The 24,348-nt window shown below is 51.7% G+C and overlaps 2 protein-coding genes across 8 annotated transcripts in view; both read right to left on the bottom strand.

Annotated features, from left to right (window-relative positions):
* Positions 1–476: 476 nt before the first annotated feature.
* CHST14 (carbohydrate sulfotransferase 14) lies at positions 477–2,635 on the bottom strand. Its single transcript, XM_016152335.2, has one exon. The coding sequence runs from the start codon at positions 2,392–2,394 to the stop codon at positions 1,264–1,266; it is 1,131 nt and encodes a 376-aa protein (XP_016007821.1). The 5' UTR covers positions 2,395–2,635; the 3' UTR covers positions 477–1,263.
* Positions 2,636–5,020: 2,385 nt separating this feature from the next.
* The window catches only part of BAHD1 (bromo adjacent homology domain containing 1), a 36,326-nt gene continuing 16,998 nt past the window's right edge, over positions 5,021–24,348 (bottom strand). For 3 of the 7 annotated variants that reach the window (XM_016152217.2, XM_016152215.2, XM_016152218.2), the window contains 6 exons: positions 12,383–13,822; positions 10,238–10,620; positions 9,069–9,228; positions 8,599–8,675; positions 7,767–7,867; positions 5,021–7,298 (listed from right to left, as the gene is read on the bottom strand). In XM_016152217.2, the coding sequence (XP_016007703.1) occupies positions 7,109–7,298; positions 7,767–7,867; positions 8,599–8,675; positions 9,069–9,228; positions 10,238–10,620; positions 12,383–13,808 (2,337 nt within the window). In that variant the 5' untranslated portion in view covers positions 13,809–13,822 and the 3' untranslated portion in view covers positions 5,021–7,108. Of the gene's footprint in view, positions 7,299–7,766; positions 7,868–8,598; positions 8,676–9,068; positions 9,229–10,237; positions 10,621–12,382; positions 13,823–15,263; positions 16,478–16,511; positions 16,706–17,739; positions 18,560–24,348 lie in introns of those variants that run through there. The other 4 variants (XM_036238965.1, XM_016152219.2, XM_016152213.2 and 1 more) reach the window with 4 other exon arrangements.

Genomic DNA, 24,348 nt, shown 5'->3' with positions numbered 1-24,348 from the left:
GGTATATTCTCCCACGACACCCACAATTTCTTTTGAACCTAAGTCAGCAAAAGCCTGCCCCTTGCTCAACCTCCTTGTCTTCTTTATAATTCTCAAGGCTAGGAATAACCTCCCATTGCTCATACAACAACCCCTTTTTCATCTGGGGATCTCCTCAATCAAGAACTATTCCTGCCTAAGAGGAGGAGGAGCCAGTGTCTCACATCCACTTCCTTCTTCAGAGAATAATCCATGGGGGTGTGCCATGCCCAATGGGGCCTGCCCTGCAGTGGCATCCCAGAAGCTGAGTCTGTGATCTGGTGTGGCCTGTGGGGGAGCCTTCAAATTCTCCATGCTATGGCAATAGCCCCCTGGACTGACCTAAGCAAGTTACATTTTGTCTTCCTTTCTCCACCTGCAAGCTCCCTCTCCTGACCTAGGGAGACAGACATCTAGGAGATGCCTGGATGCACAGGAACTCAGAGAGAATCAGAGAAGCTTTGTATACAAAACAGCTTTATTAAAAATTTGGCTATTAGGAAACAACGCCTTTATAAGGGTTCTTTCAAAAAGTACAAATTTTAAATAAATGTGTCAGAAAAGTAGCAGCCAGATACACCAGCCACTGCCACAATTTTGGGGGAGGAGGTTCCCAGAGCCTCAAGAGGCTGGGCACAGGGGTCTTTGGATACCTGCAGGACCTGGTAATGGATCTACTAGGCAAGGGTCCTGACTCAGTTTTCCTTTCCTTGGAAAAATGGAAAGAACCTGGCAAATGTAGGAAATTCCAAGTCTGAAGCAGAAAGGCACAAAGTACATTTGTAAGGCAGGACTGCTAAATCCAGCCCTGAGGCACAAGGAGCAGATGAATGCGGTGATGAGAGCCCATGCTCCCAGTTTTGGCCTAGTTCCTGATGGTCCACCTCTGGGTTTGGCGACAGGTTAAGGTAGATCAAGTGAATTGTACCATCCCTACAGCCAGGGGCCGGGAACCAGTCTGAAGAACAGATGTGTTGCTTCACTGATAACTGGCTCTGCCAGGGCAAGAACGATCACACTGGTCCCCAAGAAATCCCAAAGGGGAGCACCAGGACTCCTGTCCAACCCTGTCTTCTGAGCTACTGTGGCCACCCACCCAGGGTAAGGAACTTCTGAGGACAGTCTTTGACATCCAGACATCTGGACAAACTCCAGGCTTCAGCGCCAGGGTTTCTCTAAATGGCAGGCACAAGCAGCTGGCATCGTCAAAACCAGTCCCCAACAGCTGCTGGCTCATACCCATGGTCACTGGTGACAGGCTTCCCTGGTGACATTAGGCAGTGGGTAGGCAAAGAGGGAAAAGTCCAGGATGTACTTAGGCAGCACGTCCTGCAGCAGAGCCGGTGGGGCACTGCAGAGATGGTAGTGCAGACTTTCGCGGCTGGCAGGCCGGTACCAGGCCTGGCGCGCCGGGAATCGGACATGGGGTGGTGCCCGCACCCACTCCAGCACCTGGTTAGCATCAGTCTCCAGCCTCTCATAAGACCCTACGAAGTCATAGTGCACGGCACAAGGCTGGCACAGGTGGTACACGGGCATCCAGTGCTCATTCATGCGCTCAGGGTCCTCATCCACTAGGTATCTCAGGAACTCAGGGAAGGTGACATCGTCCCCTGCAGGGCTGGGTCCCGCTCCCGCCCTGTACCGCCTCACGATCTCAGCCCCATAGCGCTGCTGGTACTCTCGGATCTCGCCAAACTTATTGCGGTAAGCCGAGAGAAGGCGTTCCAAGGGGTCCCTCACAAACAGAAACTTGAAGTAGTGCTGCAGGCGGTAACGAATCTCCTCGGGCCGCAGGTCTGACAGGAACACCAGGTCATTACGGTGATCCATCTTGAGGCGGACGTCCACGCTGTCAAGCACGCCAGCTAGCACCTTCAGCACCCGCTTCCAGTTAGAGCAGGCCACCTTGGGGACGTAGCAGTAGAGGAAGCGGTAGCGGTCACTCACGAGGATGTGGCGCAGCAAAGTGCGCCGCTGCCCCAACGGCAAGTCCCAGGGGTCCCGAGGCATACCTGGTTGTCTGCACACTGCCCGCAAGGTCCGGTTCCGGATGTCTTGCCTCACTTGCAAGTCCGAGTCCTCGGCATTCAAGGACAGACCCCCGGTCTGGGAGACTGTCCCGCGCCAGGCCGAGCCCTCGCGAATGGGAGGGTGCAGGGGAAGGGGCTTCATCTCAGCCAAGATGCCCCGCTCTATCATGAGCAGCAGCCCGCTGGAGGCCACGATCACCGCAAACATCAGCATGGACGGCAGCAGCAGAGGCGGGCCCCCTAGCCCTGCCCGGGCTCTGCCCAGTGGGGCCCGCCTCGCCGCCCGGCCCAGGGGCTCGGCGCCATTTGGGGCCGCCAGCGGGGTCATCGGGCGGGGGAACATAGTGCTCCGGAGGTGGGGGCCTGCGCGAGCCGGGCGGATCCGAGGGCTGTCTGCTGGGAGTGGGGCTCGGCCTGGGGGCGGGCGCTGAGGGTTTGGGCCACAAGCTCCGGGAGAGGATCCGGGAGAGGAGCGCTGGCGGGAGGCCCCGACGCGCAGCGGTGACCGGCGGCCGGGCGGAGGCGCCGGGGCGGACGGCGGGCGGCGGGCAGGCTCGGCTAGGAACCAGGGCCGGATGTCCCGCCCGGCAGCTCTCCTACCCCGGCCCAGCCGTCACACAGGCGCGGGGGCGGGCCCAGCTGGGGGCGGGGAGAGGGGCGGGCACCCCTGCAGGGAGCAGGCTGGGAGGGCTCAAGCAGACCCCCACCCAGGAGAGGGCGTCTGAACCAGGGCGATCTTGATCCTCCGGGTGCCGGGGACAAAAGCTCCGAGGTCTCGAAGGCAGAAAAGACTCAGGCCGCGGCGCGTGCCCTCAAGGAGCTGGACGGAGAGAACATGCACCCAGCACTGCCGCATACTCTGGCCTGGCGAAGTCCGCCCTTACGAAGAGTGACTCTGGAGAAAGCACCCTCTCCCCCGCCCTGCCAGCGCTCTCCTAGAATCCAGACTTTGGAGAGGCCCATCTTTCTCGCTTGAAGTAGGGGCTTCAGTGTGCTCCCCTTACCCACCCTGTCCCAGCCACTCCAGTAAAGCGCAACAAGGCTGTCAGGCGCTGACCAGAGGCTCATCTCCATGGTGACTCTTAGATTTAACAGTACCTGGGAGATTAGTGTGCATCCTGGTAATGCTGCAATGTCTGAAAATGGAATCTCTCCCATCTGTCTTCCCTTTCTCAGCCTGAAAGGTGGGCTAACTGGGACACTCTGGTGAGGGTCTAATGACTAGTTGGTGCCTGGTAACTGACCACTGATGTGGTTAGCACACAGTTTAAAGGATGAGGAGCTAGGGGCTGAGCAGCAGCTTCCTTGCCTGGAGCCAAACATGCTAACTGGCACCAGGCTGGCCACATGGGCTAGAGGCAGATGTGGGAATGCTCTAAATGTCAGTGGTCAGCCTGTCCCCACCAGAACTGGGCACTTCACTAAGTATCCAGACCTCAGTATGTGTGGGGAGCCAGGAAGGCTCTGAAACAGAGTAGTGATGTAATTAGAATCCACCTTTATTGAGGCAGGTGCCTTCTCAGTGTTTTGTGTTCTCTTCTTCAGTCAAGTCACCCCGGGAGGTTAGTACTATGGGCATTCCCATTGCACAGCTTAAGAAACAGGCTCAGGGAAGCTGAGACTCTAAATGAGTCAATCTGATTCCAGAACCTAAATGCCTAATCTCAACCCTTCAGAAATGAATGGAGCACAAACATGAAATGGTTGAGAGGGAGGAAGAAGCTTCCACGCTGTACTGAGTGACAGAACTGGGGAAGATGCCAGAGGATGAGTTTAGTGGGAGGATGACACTACTGTTGACCAGATGAATTCAGTATGAGGGGTTTTGGGGAATGAGATAAAGCTAAAGGGCCCCTGGATGATCCCCCAATCCTACCAATTTAAGGGCACACACTATGAGCTAGAGGAACGAATGGGAAGCCTGGTGTCCTCCCAGGTCTTCAGAGTAGGCTCCCCACATCCCACTGTCTGAATGCTGAGGTGCATCTCAGGATGCCATTCCATTCATTGACTTAGAAGTTTGCATGTATTCAACCTTCACCAAACTGCTCCTTGCTTCCAAAAGCACTGAAGGTAGATTTCTGGTGGTGGGGTCATTTTCTACTGAAATTTTTTTTAAAAAAAATATGTACATCTCATACTAAGGAAAAAACTGATTTAATTTGGCACATACTTATTTCTCTTAAGTTTTTCTATTAGCAGTCATAGTGAGGCAGTATGAGTACAGGAATAGTTACCTCTGGAGGAGTCCTAGGGCAAGGTACTTGTCTTCACCAGTTTCCTATCTATGAAATGATAGGATACCACCCATCTCAGGGGACTCCTGTGAACAGCACACTGATAGTGGTGCTATTAGATCCATGATGCTGTCCATGTCCCTAATAACCTCTATGAAAATGCATCTGCCCACGTCCTTACCAAAATGCAAGAGGGTTGGGCAGCTATACTCTGCCTCCTAGGAACTCCCATGGCCTCACAGCCACCCCACCTTGAGCAGTCAACACTGAGGTGCTGGGGCTGTGGTGAACTAGGGATCCAGGCAGTCACAAACCCTTGGCTCTATGATGTAGCCTTCATTCCCTCAGCAAGGAGTGCCTATTGCTAGATACAGGCACCCCAGGCCAGTTTCTGCTGGCCAGCTTCCCAAGGACATGACCCAAGGTGATGAGGTGATATCTTCACTGTGCACCTATGTGGGGACCAGTTCCCACGTCACTGGCCAGGGGAGGGCCAGAAACCCAAGGATTTCACACAGCCCAGGTAGGTGGTTCTGGCTACCACGATGTTAGTTAACTGCAAGTTCCCATTCCCTGTCTCCTCTCCTCCACTTTCCCCCTACTTTCCTGCCCTCTTCACATACTGGCACTAGTGAGCCCCTGCACTCTTAAGTATTAAAAGACCCCCTCACACACAAATAAAGTGAGCCCTTCTGCACCCACAGATAAAAAGATGACAGGACACACAGGAAATAATCCTTTTCTAAATCAATACAATTTCTCAAATTTATTTTTTCTTAAAGAAGTACTTCTAATCTCTGTCAAAAGGGAGGTGAGGAAAGGTCCTCCCTCCCTTGTAAACACTGAAATACAGATCTGAGAAACCGGGGTCGACACACACAAAAAGTGCATTTTACAAAATATCAACTAAAATATATTTTACATGAATTATGCTTCCATTGAAATTCTACCAGCTGCATTTTCAGGTTCGAAAAAATATTTCAACATCTAAGAGATTTCAAAAGCATTTAAGTTCTGGGCAGCAGACCCTGGGAGGAGGGGCCTTAATCTCTCTCCTGCTGGGTGAGGCTAGGCTCCTTGGCAGCAAGGGCCCAGCACCCTGGGAATGAGCAGGCTCCACGGCTGGCTCTCCGGAGTCCCCACAGCCACTCTATCAACCTCTCCTACTGCACCCCCCACCCCCAACCCCAGACTGATGCCTTCCTCCAAACAGCTTATTCCATACAAGGGAACCCGAGTCCCTTCTCTTCGGATTTGGGCTTCCCAAGTAAATTTACCTCTGAAGCCTCCAGGCCTCCCCGATCCCAATGACCATGTAGGAGTGGCCCATTTTCTCAAGGACAGCACAGCGACAGGCTTGCTGGAAGTACTCTCAGCATTCACTTCCACCTTGTTCTGCAGACCCTGCCTGACTGTCTTCATCCGGTGCCATCTGCTTAGCCTTCTGGGTGTCTGCCCCTCCCTGGGGGAAGACCCAGTGCTACCCTCCTTGGCTCCTGCCCCCCAGGGGTATGTGCCCTGTGGAAGTGCTCAAGAGCAGGTTCCCAGCACCAGGCCCAAGCCACATGGGGCTCCTCTCCTTCTCCCTACCATGCTCCTCTTTGGTACAAATAGGAAAGAACCAGGCTGTTCTAGTCCCCTTGCAGAGAGCCCCAGGACCAAGGCCTAGTACTGGCCAGGACAACAAGGAGCTGAGCCTCCTAATTTACTCTGGGGGAGCAGCATGAGGTGAAGACAGGGCCCCTGGGCAATAGGAACAAACTGGAAATTCAGTCCTTAGTTCCTAGAGTGAGTGGCTGCAGCTCAGCAGGTCTGTGAACTGATACAGTGTTGATTCTTGCTGGGATGTAAATTAGTGCAATCTACAAAAGACTAGGGGGTCAGGGATGGCAGGGCAAGGGGAGCCACAGCACTCCTTTGGTTTGATTTCAGGTGGGTGTGGCTTGAATAGTCCTGTGTGAAGTTCTGCAAGAGGTTTCCTAGAACCTCCAAGTATAAGGCAAGAGAAAGTCTTCAATAAATCAGGTAGCAATTTTTCTTGCCCCCTGCCCCCCACCCCCTCCCAGCTCCCTTCTGCCCTCCCAGACATGATAAACAGCATGTTGATCAGTTAACTTCTGGGAAGCCAGACCTGCTGGGTGGCCCCTCACCAGGAGGCGAACAGGAAGCTGACTCCCACAAGTGGGCCACACCCATGACAATGAGGGCCGGGTAACTTGTCCCAGCACCAGGGGCTACTGCAGGGGCCAAGGAGGAAAGCCTGGGAAAGGCCCCAAATCCAGGAATAGGAAGTCAATGCTCTGGAAACCAGACTCTGGCTCTCTACGCCTTAAAGGAACGAGCTCGGAGCTATACTAGAATCTGAAAGAGCCTGGTCCTAGGCTGATAGGGAAGCAGTGGGTCACAGTGGGTGAGGTAAAGCTGGCTCCCATTCCCTCTTGAAGGGCCCAGGGGAGGCTAAATAAAGGTCTGTTGGGCCTGGTTCCTGAAAGACCTCCCCCCCACCCCCCAGGCCCCATGCCCCTCTGGCTTGGCTCAGCATCAGGGAAGACGACTTCTTCAGGAGTCTCCACCCACGGACCACAGAGAGGTACCCTGGGCCAAGCTGAGGGCTATGATGCTTTTCTTATATCCTGGACTCCCCTCCCCTCCCCTGGGGCCCAAACTCATAAGGACCCCTGCCCACCCCCCCCCAAGAGAACCACAGGCCAGCAACCTCAGGCCCCTGTGGCCCCTTAACCAAGTGCTGTGCTTCAAGCAGTGGCCCCTGCCCTGAGCCCCAACTTGCCCATGGGCAGCCCCAGTGTGGGCAGGAGGCGGCTACTGGGGGTTCTTGAGGATGCGGCCATGGCGGAAGTCATAGACATGGCGGCAAAGAAACACCAGCTCAGGGTCCGTATCCTCGGGCACTGTGCGGTGTGGTGGGGTGGAGTAGTCCGCGGAGGGGGGCACCAGTGCTGTCTTTCGGCTGGGAAGGCCCTCACCTCGGCGCTTGGCCATGGCACAGAATCTGCAATGACATGTCGTCCACTGTCTTTATCAAAGCCACCTTTGCAGGAATTCCAATTCCTTTTCTGGACAGGTCCAGAGAGTGAGGATGTCTCGTTTCCTCCTATCCCTACAACGGCTAGTGTTGCTTCCATCCCTATCCTAGGGGTTACACCCTTTCTGCCAATTGTCAGTTTACCTTCTCTGTCACTGGGGAACCACACTTGCTAGAGCCTCCCTCTTGACCACCTGCCAATTCTTGATTTTCTCCAAGAGCAGTACTATAACCCCAACTCTGCCCAACCATTCTACCTCAGACAGGAAACAATTTTTTTTCTTCTAAAAAAATCAGATGGTAAAAGCAGGCTGTAAGGAAGAAAGTTCTGGGAGGTAAGGCTCAGTGAGATCCTTTTGGAGTCACAGGCAGCCCAGAAACAGCCCTGGGGGGTATGAGGGGAGAGGCTAGCCAGAGGTACAGGGCACCACCCACCTGCAGTATTCCGCAAAGGTCAGCACATAGCACTTTTCCTCAATGCAGGCCACACTGTTCTGGTCCTGATGTCTCGATGCAAAGACTTCATTCTGCAAAGGCTCAAAAGCAGAGAGCAGGAGATCAGTTACCAAAGTTGGAAACATATAATTCCAGGAACAAGGTGAACATTAACCCCATTGCTGAGACTCCTGACCTAACTCCAGCTAGTGCTCAGAAAGCCAGGGAGCTTCCCTGAAATGTGAGTCTAACTGCTTGCCACCTGGCACCCCAAGGCATTCCTCCCAGGTTCCATGCTACTCTAGAGAAGCCAGGTGCCTCCTCTAGCTGGTCATTAGTTTCCTAACCCCGACCCCTGCCAGCCCAACCAGCTCAGGGGAGGACAGTAGAGTCGGTCAAAGTCTTCTGGAAAATCCCAGTGAGGGAAACCAGAGTAAAAGGGAGTCCAGACTGAGGGGGAGGGACCACACCCTGGCGGCATTATTACTCTTAGCACACCACTGGGTAGAGTACTAAAGGGTATTGGGAAGAGTCCTTTTCCATCTCCCTCTTGTGCTGCAGACATTACTTGCTCCCATTCTGGCAGCCCTGGCCCTCAAAGGTTCCTTTTTTGTCCCCCTTTCAAGACTGAGTACTATATCCTTTGAAACATGAACCAGGGCAGGGTTGGGAAAAAAGGCTGAAACCCAAGCCCTTCTCCAGGGTCTCTGAAATCCAAGGTAACATGTCTAGGGACTTGACTGCCTACAGCTGCCCTTCCCGAACCACCTTATGCCATGACCTCTTCCCTCTGCCACCCCTGCATTCCCCTACCCATTGCCGGGCAGCTCACCTCGTGCATGCTGGGACTGCGGCCTCCCTGTAAGTGCTCTGGTCTGTAATACCACAGAAGACTCATCATCAGCTCTCCTGGGGGTCAAAGAAAAGCAGTCATGACTTGAGCTGGCAACCCCAGAGTTACTTAGGCAGGCGAGCTGGCCACCCGCTCTGGAGGCTCATCCAATTCTAATACTGGGCCAATCCTGCAGGATCCAACCACCGAAGTCCTCTATCTCAAGCATTCAGAAAGCCTAGCATTCTCTGGCCTGGAATGCTATTAGGCATGGAGGAAGAAAAGGGGAAAAGCACTGACAGGTGAGGAAGGGGGACAGTGTCCAGGTCCTTGTGGCTGGAAAGGTTAATGAGCTGATACAATCCAAGTTACAAGGCCACCTGCTGAGCTCTGCAAAAGATAAACCCTGGCTAAGTAGAAGACAGACTGTGCCAAGAACAGTGCCAGGTCAGACTTCAGACAGGGGGTACCTGATTCGGGGTTCTCCCAAAGGGCAGAGATCTTGGCCACGTAAGGTGTGGATGTCTTTCGTGGGCCTGACTTGAGGAGGACGGTATCCCGAACTCGGATGGTCTCTCCATGCCGCTCTACTGCCTGGTAGCTCTTTCGGATGGCTGGTTCCGGTTCATCCTGAGCAACAAACCAATGACACAAACAGGGTTGTAAGGCCCCACTCAAAATGAAGAGGGAGGGAGGGAGCAAATGACACTCTCTCTTTATATTCCTCAGGGCAATAAAACCACTATGGATGGGAAACTGCAGAAGGAATTTACATGTTGGCCCCTTCTCCTTAAGCCTGGCTTTCAGGGGCATGATGGGATGGGGGTCCCCATGGTTGGAGAAAGGATAAGAAGTGGAAACAAGGGTGGGAAAGTGGCCCAAAGCTTCTTGGGCTGCATTCTTGACCACCACACCCCAACAGGTGGCTCTCTCACTCCAAGCCCTCAACACTGGGAGCTCCTCGGGCTTCCTAATGGGCCAGTCTTGGTTTGACCCTAAAACCACTACTGCCAAGTGGTAGAGCCTTGGGCAAATTACTTAATCTAAGCCTTAGTTTCCTCATCTGTGAATTGAGGATAATTATAGGAACACAGGGTACATACCTCATAGGGTAATGGTGATGATGAAAGCAGATAATGCATGCAAAGTGCTTAGCTTGCTTCTGATACCTAAGAAGTGCTCAATAAATTTTAGTTGACGTTCTTTTCATCATCCCAGATGTTTCTGTATCACTGATTTTCTCTGCCTAATCCCAATTTCCCCTATACATATTTATCCAAAAAGTCCCCATGAAAATTATCCACTTTATAATCCGGGATAGAAGGAACAGCATGAGAAGAAATTAGAGGTGAAGACACTTCAGAGAGCTCCTCTGAGTGTCAGTGACAGAGATGGTAGCCATCAGCTGTGACTTTATGCATGCCTTGACCTCCCCAAGGTGGATAATATAGGATCAGTAGGGTCAGGGGGAGCAGAATGGGCCAGCATACTTGGTTCCTGGAGCACAAATGAACTGGAGACCCTTGCCACTTCACAGTATAGCTAGAGCTGAGGTTCCTGGGATCCACATACCTCACTGCAGGTTCTATGTCCCCAAAGCCACACCCATTCTACCCATGGGCTAAGAGCTAGCACTCACCAAGACATAGACAGCCTTTTCACAAGCAGCTCCAACAGGAACCCAGCCATTAGTGCGGCGGCGTCGACGGCGGCGAGGGCGTGGGCGCTGGACACGTGGTTGCTTGGGGTGACTTGGCCTGCGGGCAGCCTTGCTCCTCACAGTGTGCCTACAGCTGGAACCTGTGCGCAGACCTGACTTGGAACCACTAGGAGGCTTGGCGCTCTGAGGGCATGCACGGGCTACTGTCTGGGGCTCCGATGTGGGTGTCTGAAGATGAGGGACAGGCTCTGCAGCAGGTGGCACGCTGGGCACAGGGCACCCCAGGAGGGGGTGAGCAGGTGAGGCTGGGTGTCCAGCTTCTGGGAGAGGAAATTCCAGCTGGCCCAGGGACCTGCAGCCTTCTGGAAAAAGGAGAGAGGGAGTCAGGGCAGATAAGGACAAATAGTAACCCCCCACCCCCAATCTCTCCATCTTCAGAGTCTGCTCCTAATTCTAAGTGGCAGGTGGGTCAGGTTGGGGGTCTTTAAGGTGGACCGTCAAAGTGACCGGCCAAAGGTGTTTCTTGACCTTGGAGATTGGCCCACAGACATCTCCACTTCTCCTTCTAGTTTGAAAGAAGGAAGGGGACGGGTAATGGGAACAGCTTCTCTAGCTTTGACTTAATCTTCTCCAAGCCTTCCGTAGTGCTTAGGAGCAGGGGAGCTGGAATCAGACAGCCGAGGATATGATTCCCAGACCTGACACTGATTTGCTGTGTAACATGAGGCCAAGTTACTTTACTTCTCAGCACTTTGCAATAGAAATAATACTTGCAACTATCACGTAGTCTGTCTTGAGCTGTTTTTTTTTTTTTAATCAGTGCATTAACTCATGTCAACCTTATAACAACCCTATGAAGCAAGTACCATTATTCCCATTTTACAATTAAGAAAAATGAGACATGTAGTAGTTACTGGCTTGTTCCACAGTCATGTGGCTATGGAAGTGGGGGAGAACATTTTGCTCCAAGCAGTTTGGTTCTACAGTCTATGCTCAATTACATGCCATGTGGCCTCCCATATGTGAAGTGCTTTAGAACAGTGCCTAGCACATGGTATTTACTGGTGTCCCAGGGGCAAGTGGGTAAGACTTTTGGGTCCCACAGGTTATGTCTAGATTTGGAGAGTGATACAAAAGAGGAGGAAAAGCCCAGGAAGAAGCCTGTTCTCCAACTCATGCCAGAATCTGAAAACCAGTCTAACCAGTCAACTGGTCTATAAAGTTGTTTTATAGACCCCTATAAGAAGGATTGTGGGGGAGGGGAGAGCCCTGGGAAGGCCTGGCCCCTCATTTTACCACAAGCAAGGAAGATGTGCCGACCAGGGTGGCTCTGGTCACCTTATTTCTACCGGGAAGCCTAGAAGGGAGCCCAAAGAGGCATGTGAGGACACTTCCTGCCAATTTGGGAGTGCAACACAAGCCTCTCAGGTGTCTAGGTCTTGCCAGGAAGGCAGATACCAAAGCCATGGGCCCTAAGAACACCGTCTGTGCCAGGGAACTCTGTTCTCAGAGTGTGCCTACCCCATCCATCCCTAGCAAAGTGATGCTAACTCTGGGCACTACTCTTTCAAAGCCTGTATGGCCAGGAAGAAGCCGTCCTACTATAGCTGTCACCAGCTATTGGATCTGGTAACTCCCTACCCTTTCCCATGAATGCTTAACTTTTGCCAGCATGCGATGGTCTGGGCTCCTGAAAGTAAGTAATTCTAGCTTTCCATGAGGAGGGCAGAAGGGACATGGGAAGATCTTGGCAAAAACCCTAATTTCAACATGTAACTTGCTACTCAAGAGTCTAAGACTGAGCATGGCATCCCAAAGGAGAGGGAGAAACGGCATTCCCTACCCCTTCTACTACTACAATGCTATCTACCTACCTCCCAGGCCAAGAAATCTCCATAGACAGCAGGAACAGAACAGGGCTGCTAAGAGCTAAACATAGGCCCATTTCCTGGGAGTACTCCTAGGCTTAGAGTATAAAACGAGGGGAGTCCTCCCCTCTCAAAGCCCCCTACCTTCCCTGCAGTACCTAAACCCCAAGGACCCTCACTCTGTTCCACGACCCAACCTATTAGAACACCATGTCTCAGAGACTCCCTGGTACATCCCATGCCCAGGAAGGCTTACCTGCTGCAAAAGGCATTTTGTAGGAACAGCCGCCACAGGTAGTGCCGATGTGGGTAAGAGAAGGGGGTAACATTTCACAGATGCTGTAGCCATTCACTCCAGCTTCCTCACTGGAGCAGTAGCGAGAGCTCCAAGGAGGGTGCTGGAAAGGGGTGCCCGTAGGCACTGGTCTCGGGGCCAAGAAGAGCCCTTCGGTAGGTGCTGCCACTGGGGACAGCTTACTCTCAGGGAGCATGGGGCAGGGAGAATAGCCCCCACATTGCAGCCTATCTTGGCAGTATAGGTAGAGGCTGCCTACTGCAGTGAGCCCAGGCCGACCACATAGGCCACTATAGTCGGCAGGGTTGCCAGGCATCGGCAGGAGGGACAGCTGGGGTGTGGGAAAAGAGGGCTGATGCAGTTCCTGTTTGGGGGCAGGTGACTCCTCTCCTGGACGCCCAGGCTCCGGCTTCAGGGCTGCCTGCCCACCCATAAGCAGAGGCAGATGGGGGCGTAGACCCAAGGGGCTCTCCACAACCTGGCTTAGAGGCTGCCGGTAAGGTGGCTGGCTGGCTGGCCCACGAGGGGTAGCGGATAGCCATGGCTCCTCGGGGCACCCTTGCCAGCCTGGTGGACCTGCAGCCTCCCCGGAGTTGGGCCCCTGCCGAACCTTGGGATAGTTTTTGCCATTGACCTTGGCCCACTTTGGCCTCGGGGCCTTCAGTGTTAGTGGCTCAGTGGAGCGCCCATCTACTTCTGGGTGTGCACGAGGTGGCCGCAGGGGTAGCTCCCGCTCTTGGCTCAGCTTTAGGAAAGCAGCTGCATTCAGGCTGGCCAGTCTCTTGGGAGCTAGGTCACCATCTCGACGGCTACTTTCATCTGGTGCTGGCTCTGGGGACAGGTCCCGACTTCCTCCACCGAGGTCTCTCAGCCGGGGACGTTTCTTGGAGGAAGACCAGCCTCCAGTGGCCCGGTCATGGTCCCGGCTGCGGTGGGGGTCTCCCCCTCGGCTACGTCGGCTGCCCACCAGGCTGCTGGTGTCCTCTCGCTCCAGCAGCAGGTTATTAAGGGCCTCGGCGTTTAGGGAGGCCAGGCGCCGCTTGCGGGGCTGGGTGAGGCCAGTGTCTTCACTGGAAGGGGCTGGGCTAGGGGACTTGGGCAGGTCGGGGGGCAGCTCATCAGCTTCATCTGCACTCCGTGGTCCAGCCACATTCTCCAGGCGGGTCAGCAGCACTTTGCAGGCCTTGGGCTTCTCAGGAACCAAAGGGCGCTTACGCAGAGGGTAGTTCTTGCGGCGCCCTGCAAGGTGCCCGGGGCTCTCAGGCATGCCTGGCTCCATACCTTCCGCCTCCTGCTCCATGCTGTTGCCTTCCATCTGCAGGGGCTCCTGGCGGCCAGTGGGGCCAGAACTCAACATGGGAAGGGACTTCCTCCGAGTGTGTGTCATGGATTATATCCAATCTGTAGGACAGAAGGCAGGTAATGAGAGAAGCTCACTCTGCCTGCTTTCTCCCCGACTGCAGCCCATCCAGCCCTGCCTGTAATAACTCTGCCCTATCTTCGCCCCATCTCCGGTGTGGATTTTCTTGGGAGTGCAAAGGTCCAATGGGGTCAGGGTACTGGCAGCTGTGTAAGGACTAGCTGCCTTGCTCTTCTTTTAGTCTAGGGCCCCTTGAACTAAAACTTTAAAGAGCCTTAAGAGCAGTGCAGACCCTAAGGTCCGAAGACAGAAGAAGCTGGGGGCAAAACTCTTGGTTGTCTCTTGCTGTTCTCCCACTAGATAATCATCACAGGCCAAGAGGAGGCTCTGAAGACACTCAGCCAGAATGGGGGCTTGGGTGGTAGGAGCCTATTTATTCCTTCAAAAATATTACCAACCCTCCTCCCCCATCTTGCAGCTTCTGAGATTGGCCACAGGATGAAAGGAGGCCAGTAAGGAGCTGAGATGAGGAACCTGCCTGCTGGGCTGTGGAGGAGGCAAAGTCCAGCCTGTGATGACATCCTGCCCAGGACGTACAGCAGGAGAGCCATACCTAGGTCTTGCTGGAAAAGACCCAGAGGGGTAAAGGCCTGGCTTTGAGGAGCCCGTGGTCAGAGGAGGTCTCAGCCAGGGCTAGGAGCCAGACCCAGCTTGATTCATGGGATTCCGGTGAAGGGCAGCCTAAATAATGCCAGTGCCTGGGGAAGGGATGTAGGTAAAGCTGGGGCCAGCGTTTCTGGATAGGAAACCAGGGACCATACACTACACCAGGTACATCTTTAATGTCCTGCCAGCCACAAAGAGTTGGGAAAAGAAAATATAAATGAGAAGAACTGAGGCCTAACCAGGGGCCGCCTTGTTAGTCCTGCTCTATTCCTCAGGTCTCCCTTTTAGTAGGCAATAATTCCAGGCAGAAGCCAGAATGTGGGCAGTGCTAGGAAGTCCAGAGCTCCTGACAGAAAATGCCCATAACCAGGCATCATCCCCTACTTTGCATCCCCCCCACACCCCCGCCCCTGCCACACACAAACCACCAACATACACCTGGGGTGCCTGCCCTCTACCTCTTCCCCATCCTGAATGAGAGAGACCAGAGCTGGCTGTATGCTAGAAGCTGATATAGCCAAGGCAATGATGAACTGGGGGTGGGATGGCTTGGTGGCCAGACTACTGAGCTATTCACTCTCTACCTACTCTCCCACCCAAAGCAAGGTGCTGCCAAGTAAGGTACCAGAGGTGGCTGGTACCCTGCGGACCGCCCCCTACCCCCCCCAAGTAGGCCTAGGCTTTCCAGCTTAATTTCCCCACTGCTATTGTTATTCACACTCACTTTACCCAGGGAGCTGAGAGCAGTCCTGCTGGGCCAGGTTTAACCCTGAAAGTCCCAGGCCTGAGGGCTCCCAGGGATTCCAGAGCCCTTACCAGCTAACTCCTGTGGCCTTGGGCCAGTGGCTGGGGTCACTGGCTACCTGCTTTCCTCAGACATGCTGCACTAGTTGAGACAGAGTCCTCAGAAAACCAGGCAGAGGGCAGTGTGGGTGTCCTTCACTCCTGAGAAAGGATTTGGAAAACTGGAAAAGGGAAGCAGCGTGGGATGCTCTGGCCTCTGGCTCCATGCAGAGACCTGCCACTACCCAGAGACCAGGCCCCAGGCAAGACGCAGAGTCATAGAAGGCAAATCCATTCATTCCTAAAACCACAGACAGGAGAACTCCTAAAAAATCCCAGGCATCTGCTAGGTTCCCTAAGATTCCAGCTTCTAATCAAGGTGACCACCCATCCCTGTTTGCTCAGCATACTAATGAGCAATGTATCCTTTCACTCTCAAAAGCATCCCAGTTGCTTACAACCCACAGGCCCTTTTCTCAAATGCAGGGCACCCCTGTGCTGGAGGTGGAGGAGCAGCGACAAGAAGCCTATCTGTATTTCCTAGGAAAGCCTAGGCCCAGACCCTCCCTATCCCCAAAGGGCCTGGAGATGGAGGAAAGTGAACAGACCACACAGCTGAGCAGAGGTCAGAGCCCCTCAACAGGCCCCAAGTTACCAGAGGAGTAAGGAGTAGGAATGGCTGGGGGCCAAGGCTGAGATCACCTGGGCTTGTGGCCTTTAAGGACACAGGAACAGAACAAGGAGGGGGTGGATGGGGAAAAGAGCTTTCCTGCCCAGTAAGTAAAAGAACGAAAGAGCTCTTAGCTTGGGGTGACTGCTGTGTCCCCTGCACCCAGTTTGCTAGTGGACTAGCTGCATGGATGGATGGTCCTGGGATTCTGGAATACTTGCCCCACTACTCAGTCCTTCCTTCTCAACATGCAAAAGGTCTCAAGCAGGAAGAGGTTGAGAGGGGAGCCTTCCACTTTCAGAAGCTTGGCTTCAGAACCTGGGAATTTGTTCCCAGTAGAGTATCTCTCTTTCATCTCCCATTCAGCCCTCCAGTCCCTCAGGGACACTCACTGTCCCTGTGCTGATGAACTGACTATCTGGCTGACTCTCAGGGAAGCCTCTAAATCGCAGAGGGCGAGTTACATTTTCAAATCAAGCCTAAGAGCCTCCTGCTAGTCTCCCCAGACTTTGCCAAATCCCACCACCCGCCAAATACACCCAAGGCCATCGGAAGCCCATAGCAAAACAACTCATAGCTTTAATGTGGTGCCTAAGGCAACAGTCACTTACCAACCTGAGAAGAGACTAGGGGCTCTGCTGCCTGCCTCACTATACTCCAATCTGAAGAGAGCAAGTGTTGAGTCATGCTTTGAAGCTGGACATGTGAGAATCTCTGCTGCAGCTTTTCCACTCACGGTGGGACTGAGTGGAGAGGGGGCTCCCAGCCTGTAGGGGGTGGCCCAGCTCCTTGGGGAAAGAAGATCCTGGAAGCAGTAGGCTTGGTTCCCATACCAGCTCTGCCAGTCCTCCTGCTATCCCTTCCCTCCCACTTATACACCAGCGCAACCAGGAACTTCTACCACTGCCAAGAAACAAGGGTGCCGGGGTTCACTCAGCATTACCCTCTTCTTCTCTGCGATGCCCTGTCCTCCCAGGCACAGGTAGACCTGGCCCCCTCGGGAGAAGGTTCCTAGGAGGGATTCCCCAGGGACTATTACTGCCATGGAGGATAGCGCGCTGGTGGTTTCTCCAGGCCAAAGACCAGCAAATTACATGTTGAATCCAAAATCACAAGTGTACTCTAGAGACAGTCAACAGGTCATATCGGCCCCCAGGCACTATCAGGTCTCAAAATCAAGTTGGAGATCAGGTCCAGCAAGAGTGCTAAGGCAGGGTCTGGGCTTCAGTGCAGCCTCAGCCTGCCTAGGGATAGGGGAAGTTATCTCCTCAGAAGTAGAAAGGGAGGGAGGAGTTGTCTTTTTACCCTTCAAGCTGCAACAGCACTGTGCACCTCCACCCCCACCAGCACAGGTGGAGCATACCCAAGGTACTGTGTGCAGGAGAGGGTCAGAGGCCTGAAAAAGTGTAGGCTGTGGGCATCACTGAGGAAAACCAGGGTACAGCCTGGGCAGGCAGGTCAAGCCCAGATCTCTCTATGCAAGCAGAGGATGGCCTTAGGGTTGGCCATTGCTTTCCTCTTATGCACCCAGCTCTAGGCCACATTGCCCCACCTCCAGACTCAGGGATCCTACTGCCCTTCCTAAAACCTCTCTTACATAGTGCATTTTAAATTTTGCTTGTCAGGCTTTCTGGTTTATTTTAATTGGAGGGGAATATTCAGGAAGTCTTAGGTAAGGAGAGACCTGATAGTCATCTGGGTGAGTGCCAAGAAGGGCCCTGACCCAAGCCACTTTGCCACACACCTGGCACTGAGTTACACACCGCCCTCCTCTGCACTCTCTCTTGGAATAACCTCCCTCCTCCTCTGAAGGAATAATACTTTCTCAGGAGCACTGACCTTCTTGAATCTTCTGTCAGAGAAAAAAAGCAAGAGCACAAAGGCAGGTGCCTGTCCACTTAAATTTAGTTGATATCATTTCATGGGAAAACAAAGAGGTGAAGCTGCTGACATTCTTTTGATAATGCCCAGTTCAGGGATGTGGCTGTATTTTTTGAATCCCCAAGAGCTGTTAAGCAGAAAGAACCAAAGCTTTGAGTCAGGCAGATATGAATTTAAATGCCAGCCCTGCCCTCGTGGCAACTTACTTAACTTCTCTAAATTTCAAATTCCTTATCTAAAATGGATATATCAAAATGAACTTTCCCTAAGAGTGGTGGTAAGGATGACAGAGTCACTGTTCAGGAAGAGCCTACCAGGGTAAGAGTCAGGGGCGCAAACATCACTCCTCTCTTCCAGACCCAGATAGATGCAGGCAGCCTGTCTTCTGCCTGGGCAGTTCCCCTACAGTAGGAGCCCAGAGTGGCTGGGAAGCCAGCTTCTGCTGTTTGAAATCTGAAAACCCAGACTGCACCTGAACTCTGCTCTGCTACCAGTCCACCGAAAACACCCGTGTCAACCCCAGGGAAAGATGGAGACGCTGCTCCTTTCTGGGGCAGGACCTAATGTGGGGTGAACTGTGGGGTGTTCAGTATTCAATGCAATGAGAAGGGAGGGACAGAAACAGTATCCCAAAAGACCCTAAACAGCAGCTCCATGCCTCTAAGAAACACTCAACTCTACAGTGAAAGGCGAACTCCTCAGATGCTAAAGGCCTAGAGGATAGGGTCAGAGGGCTTATGTTCTGCCTGTTTTGGCCATCTGACTGCTGCTTCCCTGCAGCCCCCCTACCCCACCCCCACCCAGAAGTCCCGGTCAGCACCAGCACAACTCAGAGCTCAAGCCCTGGGGCACTGCCCCACCTCCATGATGCCCATTCAAACTCATTCACTGGAGGTTCTCCATTCAACTCCACAATCAGGCCGGGATCCTATGAACGGAAGCATGGGGCACCCAACCAAAGGGAACTCACTTGATCCATCTGTACACGGCTTGTTTTATAGACTGCCCTCAGGACTGGCAGCCATCTGAGGAGGGGGGTGTACCCCCAGAAGGCACCAAGTCTATCTTCGGCTTGTCAGTCCACCTGCTGCTTACACTTCACTGTGAAAGCTCAAGGGAGCTGAGAGGAGGGAGCAGCCCTGCAGGGAAGGTCTGTACCCACCTGACCTGGGTTTGGGGCATGGCCAGCCCTGCCTTTGGCTACTCCTGTCCACTCTGCCCATTCCAGTAGGAAAGACCTGACACAAAGGCCCAGAGCTGCACCCAAGCATCCAGGACCTCCACTTACTGCTGGCTCCAAATGCAAACCCAGGCATTCCACCTCTTGTAACTGTAAAGGAACACTAATCTCAGTGCGGAGGGAGAGGAGTTTTAACTCAGACTATAATAAAGGAGATCCCCCCATTTTATATTAGAATTGCAATTAAGTACAGGAATATATTAACAATAGAGCTGGTGAAATCTCCTCCTCACTGAAAACCGCCAATGCCCTAATGTTAGGGCAAGGCCCTTCCCACAGGTAGGGAGGGGGCAGTGTACCCCTCAGATCTAGAAGTCAATATATACACACAGACCTCCGAGCTAGGGCAGTGAGCAGAAAACATTGCATTTTAGTCATACAATAGTGCTCTGCTTTAAGAAACTCCAGCCTGACAAATTAGGAGGTAATCAGGGGCAACACAAAACTAGAATTTACAGGCTTTCTTTAAAGGCACATGCTCCTATGTTAAGAATCTGCCTTCCCTTAGCTTCTTCCCAGTGCAGGGCTCCTGTGTGCTAGAGGTAGACCTGTACCTGCAGGCACGGCTCCAGCTAAGCCAAAGCACCCGCTGCTCATTCCCAGGCACACAGTACCTCTGTGACCTTTGCTCAGCCAGCCAACATTTACTGGTCCCTTGCCATAGCTTAACACAATGAAGACGAGACCCACATGGGGCTGGAAGTCACTTTGTGCCACTGCTAAACCTAAGTGACCTGGGTCACTGCCTTGATCTTCTCTGAGCCTTGGTTTCCTCGTCTAAACAGCAAGGTTGTTATGAGAATCAAATCAAATAGGAATGTGTGTAGAGGGCCTAGCAGAGTGCCTGTATACAGCTGGTACTCAATACAAGCTCATTCTTTCCCCCTACATGTCAAGCATTAGGCTAAGTGCTGAAAAAAATGCAAAAGACGAAGAGTTTGGAGCTTGGGTTAACAGGAAAACAGGACAAGAAAGTGAGATAGGGGCTGTAAAGGAGTGCTCAGAGCTTGGTGGAGAGAGCTCTGGCTCCAAGGTGGCTTCGCAGAGGGCATGACTGAGCCAGGACTTCATTCAGAGTCTTACTGAGGGCCGCCTTCATTCCAGGTGTACTGAGGGAACAAAAGCCCAGTAGGGAGTGGGCAGCATTGAGAAATCACTTCAGAACGTTTGGTGCAGGAAGGGGCAACAGACAAAAGCTGAAGTCTTGAGACAGAAGACAAATGCACCTTTTCTCAGACTCAACCCTACTGCTTCCATGTAGGATAACTCCAGGCTAAGGACAAAGGAGCTCTAGGCTAGGGCTCCCTCAGATCCTACCACCCAGACTCCATAGTGCCCAGACTGAGCCAGAAACAAATTTCCTGGAGCAGGACCTATTTGTTCTGGGCAGTTAACAGTTTGGAAGAAATAACACAGGAATTGGGCTGGGCTCCCCAAAGCTCAGCAACAGGTCCTTAGCAGAATCAGGTGGAAACCTCATGTCATTGATGTACTATTCCTCAAAAACACGACAATAGCTCATCAGCCTGCTCCCAGTACCTGCCCAGGAGTGGCAAAGGATATGTGTTGATTCAACCACCAGGAAACTCCAGGAACCAGCAACTGAGCTATCTAAGATGGCTAGCCAAGACTGGAGGTGCTATCTCTTGTCCTGAACAGAAGAAACTGGCCGACCAGGCTGGATGGGAACTCTGCCCTCAGCCTCCCCAGCAGAGTGCTAACTTCCTGAATCACCTAGCCATTCAGGAGGAACAAGACCCAAGACCAGGCTTTTCCAATGTTCCGCCAGCACAAGCAGAACCACAAGGCAGACCCTACCAGAATTCTAAGTACCAAACCCGATTATCTCATACCTAACTAATTGATTAGTGCCATTCTCATTAGGATGCAAGCTCTATTGAGACAGGCAAGCTCTGCCTTCCTTACCACTAAATCCCATCCACAGGGCTTAATAAGAGGTTACTGAATGAATAAAGATCTGCCCACCTGCCCCACCCCATATACCCTTTCTACCCTAGATTGATAGCACCACTTGGAGCCTAGGACAAAGAACTCTGACCCCCAAACTCTCCCCTATCCCCGGAAGTTGACCATGCCCTCTTCAATGTAAAACAGTTCAATAGGGCTAATTTAAGAAATCTCGTATTTACACAGCACAACCCCCTTTAACTATCATCCTCTTTCTTCTCTCTCTCGACTTACCCAGATATCTCAGGAAAATATTCTTCTCATTCTACTTACCTCAAACCATTGAGCAAGCAAGGTGGTTACTAGAGGCACACTTATATCAACACAAAACGTCATAGATATTCAGTTAGGTAAACTCAGCAGCAAAGAACCAGAGTGAGCATTATTAGTTCTCAAATCCTATAAGGGTCCTGGGTAGAGAATTCTTGATCTACCACGGAAGTTTCTACTCTAACAGGATGGCTAATGTTTGTCAAGAACTTGCTATGTGCCCAGTGCCACCCTAAGCACACTAGATTCACTCTCATTTATTCTTACAACCACCTCATGGGGTAGTTATCCAAAAAAGGAGAAAAAAGAGGTACAAGAGAGGTAGGTAAAGGAACTTGACCATGCTCTTGTGTCAATGAGAGTAGAGGCGGGGTGGGGTGTCTGTGGTCAGTCCCAAAGCCCACATGCCCACTGCAACACAGGACAGTTGCTGGGTCAGACCGACAACTTGCATATTTTTTTCTATGTTGTTTTAATTATTGGCATTAATACATTATTAGTTTTTCCTGATTTTTCACCACAAAGGAACTGAAAATGTACTCTAACTGAATGACATCAGTAGGGTGGCCAGGGAACTTAAATATTATTTTACAAATTGTTTCTACAGAAAAGCCTGCTCAAAGTTCCCAATAAACTCTTAACAAGCACTTTTGAAACAAACCCATTTCATGTCCTAGAAAATGGTTAAGAATTTCAAAGATTTGTCATGATTTTACAGTAAATCCAGAAAAGTCTAGACTACCCCCACGCATCTAACCACATCTCTTGAAGCAGGTAAAATATCTTTCTTCTAACCTGAACTAAAATGAGGATTGAAATTTGGTCACACTCCAAACAACCACATTAATGTTCAAAGACAGAGCATAACTGCCCCTTGGCTACCTCTCTTTGGGCCAAATAAATCTAAGTCCTTTCAATTTTCTCTGAAAATCAACTCTTATAGTCATTTCATCAATTTTATAATTCTTTTCTACATTATGTCCAAATTGTGTGAATCCCTCTAGGCACACAGCAGGGGACAGACCCATACTTCTGAGGAGGGGCTACAGTGAAAATGTGAATCTTCCCCTTCTGGCATATTCATCAGGATATCCTGACATCAAGCAGTACCCTGATATCTTATCATTTTTATAAACTTCCTCTAAAAACTGATAATTCACCTCTAAACCACTTGGCCAGATAAAAATGTGATTAACAAACTGAATTTTCCCCATCTGAGGCAGGTAGCTGCAGTTGAAGAAGAGCCTAAGAGAGGGCAACCTCCCCTTCCTCTGCAGGCAGGAAGCTAAAAGAGCTGCATCTTGGGAGGGTGGGGGGCCCAAACAGGATTAGAGATGGACAAGAAGTAGGAGCAGTGAGCACCACTCCAGGTGAGATCTCGAGGTCAGGAAAAGCAGAAACACAACAGATCTCATATCCTGAAAAGAGGACAGGGTGGTCAAAGCACCTTGCACCCTGCCCCTGCAACCCGTTAGGAAAGAAACTGATTTGAGAAAAAAGATACAGACCCCAAGTTCCTGCCGACATCCACACTGTTAACTAAGAAGAATCACCTGTCATTTTTTCATTCCGGTACCTCAGCAAAAAGTTCCCATTTCAGATCTCAGAAAGGTGGAGAGATAAACTCATTCTTTTATTCCTGATGGACTCTACCTGAAGAGGACCTCAAGGACAATGTTGTTTTTCTTTTGTGTGGGGGCAGGGCAGGGAGGGGACATTGAATCAGGTGAAAACCAACCATCCTTGCAGGTGTTTCCTACTGTGATATATGAAAATCTTTCCCAAGACACAACACGAAGTCCTCGACGTGACTTTGCTCTGAGGCCTGCTCACCAAACCCAGTCCTCTGGTCCCCAGCTTCTAGACCAAGTTGCCTAGGGTAGGGCACCAATCCCCACAGTGAAACTTCAGGGCCCTGCTGGTGCTCAGCAGCTTTCTCTGGCCAAGAACAGCCATCTGCAGCCTCCCTATCACCAGTGCTCTTCCTCCTCCTCCTGTTAGCCGGTTTACTGCTCATTAGTGACCATACCAGGAGGTGGGCAAGGGAAACATAAAGGAGCTGAAATTCAAACCAGTCCATTTTACTCCAGTTAGGTGCCTCTCATAAAACCAGGCCAGATTTCATCATCCAGGTCCTCCCTGTACCCTGTCCTGGAGAACCTGATGCAGCCTGAAGGGTGAGGAGCTGCAGAATCTCAGAACCCCAGGTGTCAGGAGTGTGTACTTCTAATCATCAGCTCTTGACTACATTGTGTATTTCTCGTCTTTTCAAGATTAACAGGCACTCCTCACCATGAGCTGGCCCATCAAGTCAAGGCCAGAGACTTGCAGAGCACGAATGCTCAGTCTGCCCTAAATATGAAGTACACTCTCCTTATCCCCCCAAAGTCCCCAGCACAATGGCAAGTTCACAAAGGAAGTCAGTCTTGCCAGACTGTGCTAGCAAATTCCCATAAATCCTTGGACTGGGGTAGTACTGCTAATGTAAAATGCTTCCCCATTGAGAGATGCTGCTTTATTTACATTCTTCACAACCCATTCATAAAAAGGAGGCCCTTTAATGTTGGGGCCGTTTGTATAATGCTCCATAAACCTGGCAGCTTCAGCTGGCAGTCTTAGTTCAACACAGGCTACTTCTCAATTCCAGAGACTTTTTTTTTCCCTAAAGATTTTTTCTCTTTAATGACTCACCTTGCGACAGGGTGCTGAGGCCAGATGTTGCCGAAGCAAGGCCAAGAGGAATAAGAACAGATAAAATGAAAACACACAAGTCCTCCTGAATGCTGGGACAGAGAGGTGGGGAGGAATGAAAATAAACTGAAAATCCCCATAGAACTCCAATGTGAACTAAGTATGTGAGGAGGTTGAATTCCTTCCCTTTTTACTAAAACTTCTTTTATGGCTGTCAAAATGCTCCCCAACTTATACCTTTACATAGCAGAGATGGCATGGAGGGAAATTTTTTTTAAACCCGAAAGTAAAAGATAGAAGAGGGCTCTTTCTGGCTTTTAAATTGGATGACAGATGAATTAAAAAAGAGTAATTTTCTCTGCTTCTTCATAGAACTGTTCCAGGGGACTGCTGGATCC

The sequence above is a fragment of the Rousettus aegyptiacus genome, unplaced genomic scaffold (genome assembly GCF_014176215.1).
Source record: "Rousettus aegyptiacus isolate mRouAeg1 unplaced genomic scaffold, mRouAeg1.p scaffold_m13_p_3, whole genome shotgun sequence".
In the NCBI taxonomy this organism is placed as follows: Eukaryota; Metazoa; Chordata; class Mammalia; order Chiroptera; family Pteropodidae; genus Rousettus; species Rousettus aegyptiacus.
Note: the sequence above shows the minus strand (reverse complement) of the source record. Positions and strands in the feature narration are given on the sequence as shown.

Excerpts from the sequence above, each read along its gene's own strand:
- CHST14 (XM_016152335.2), bottom strand. The coding sequence starts at position 2,394 with ATGTTCCCCCGCCCGATGACCCCGCTGGCGGCCCCAAATGGCGCCGAG.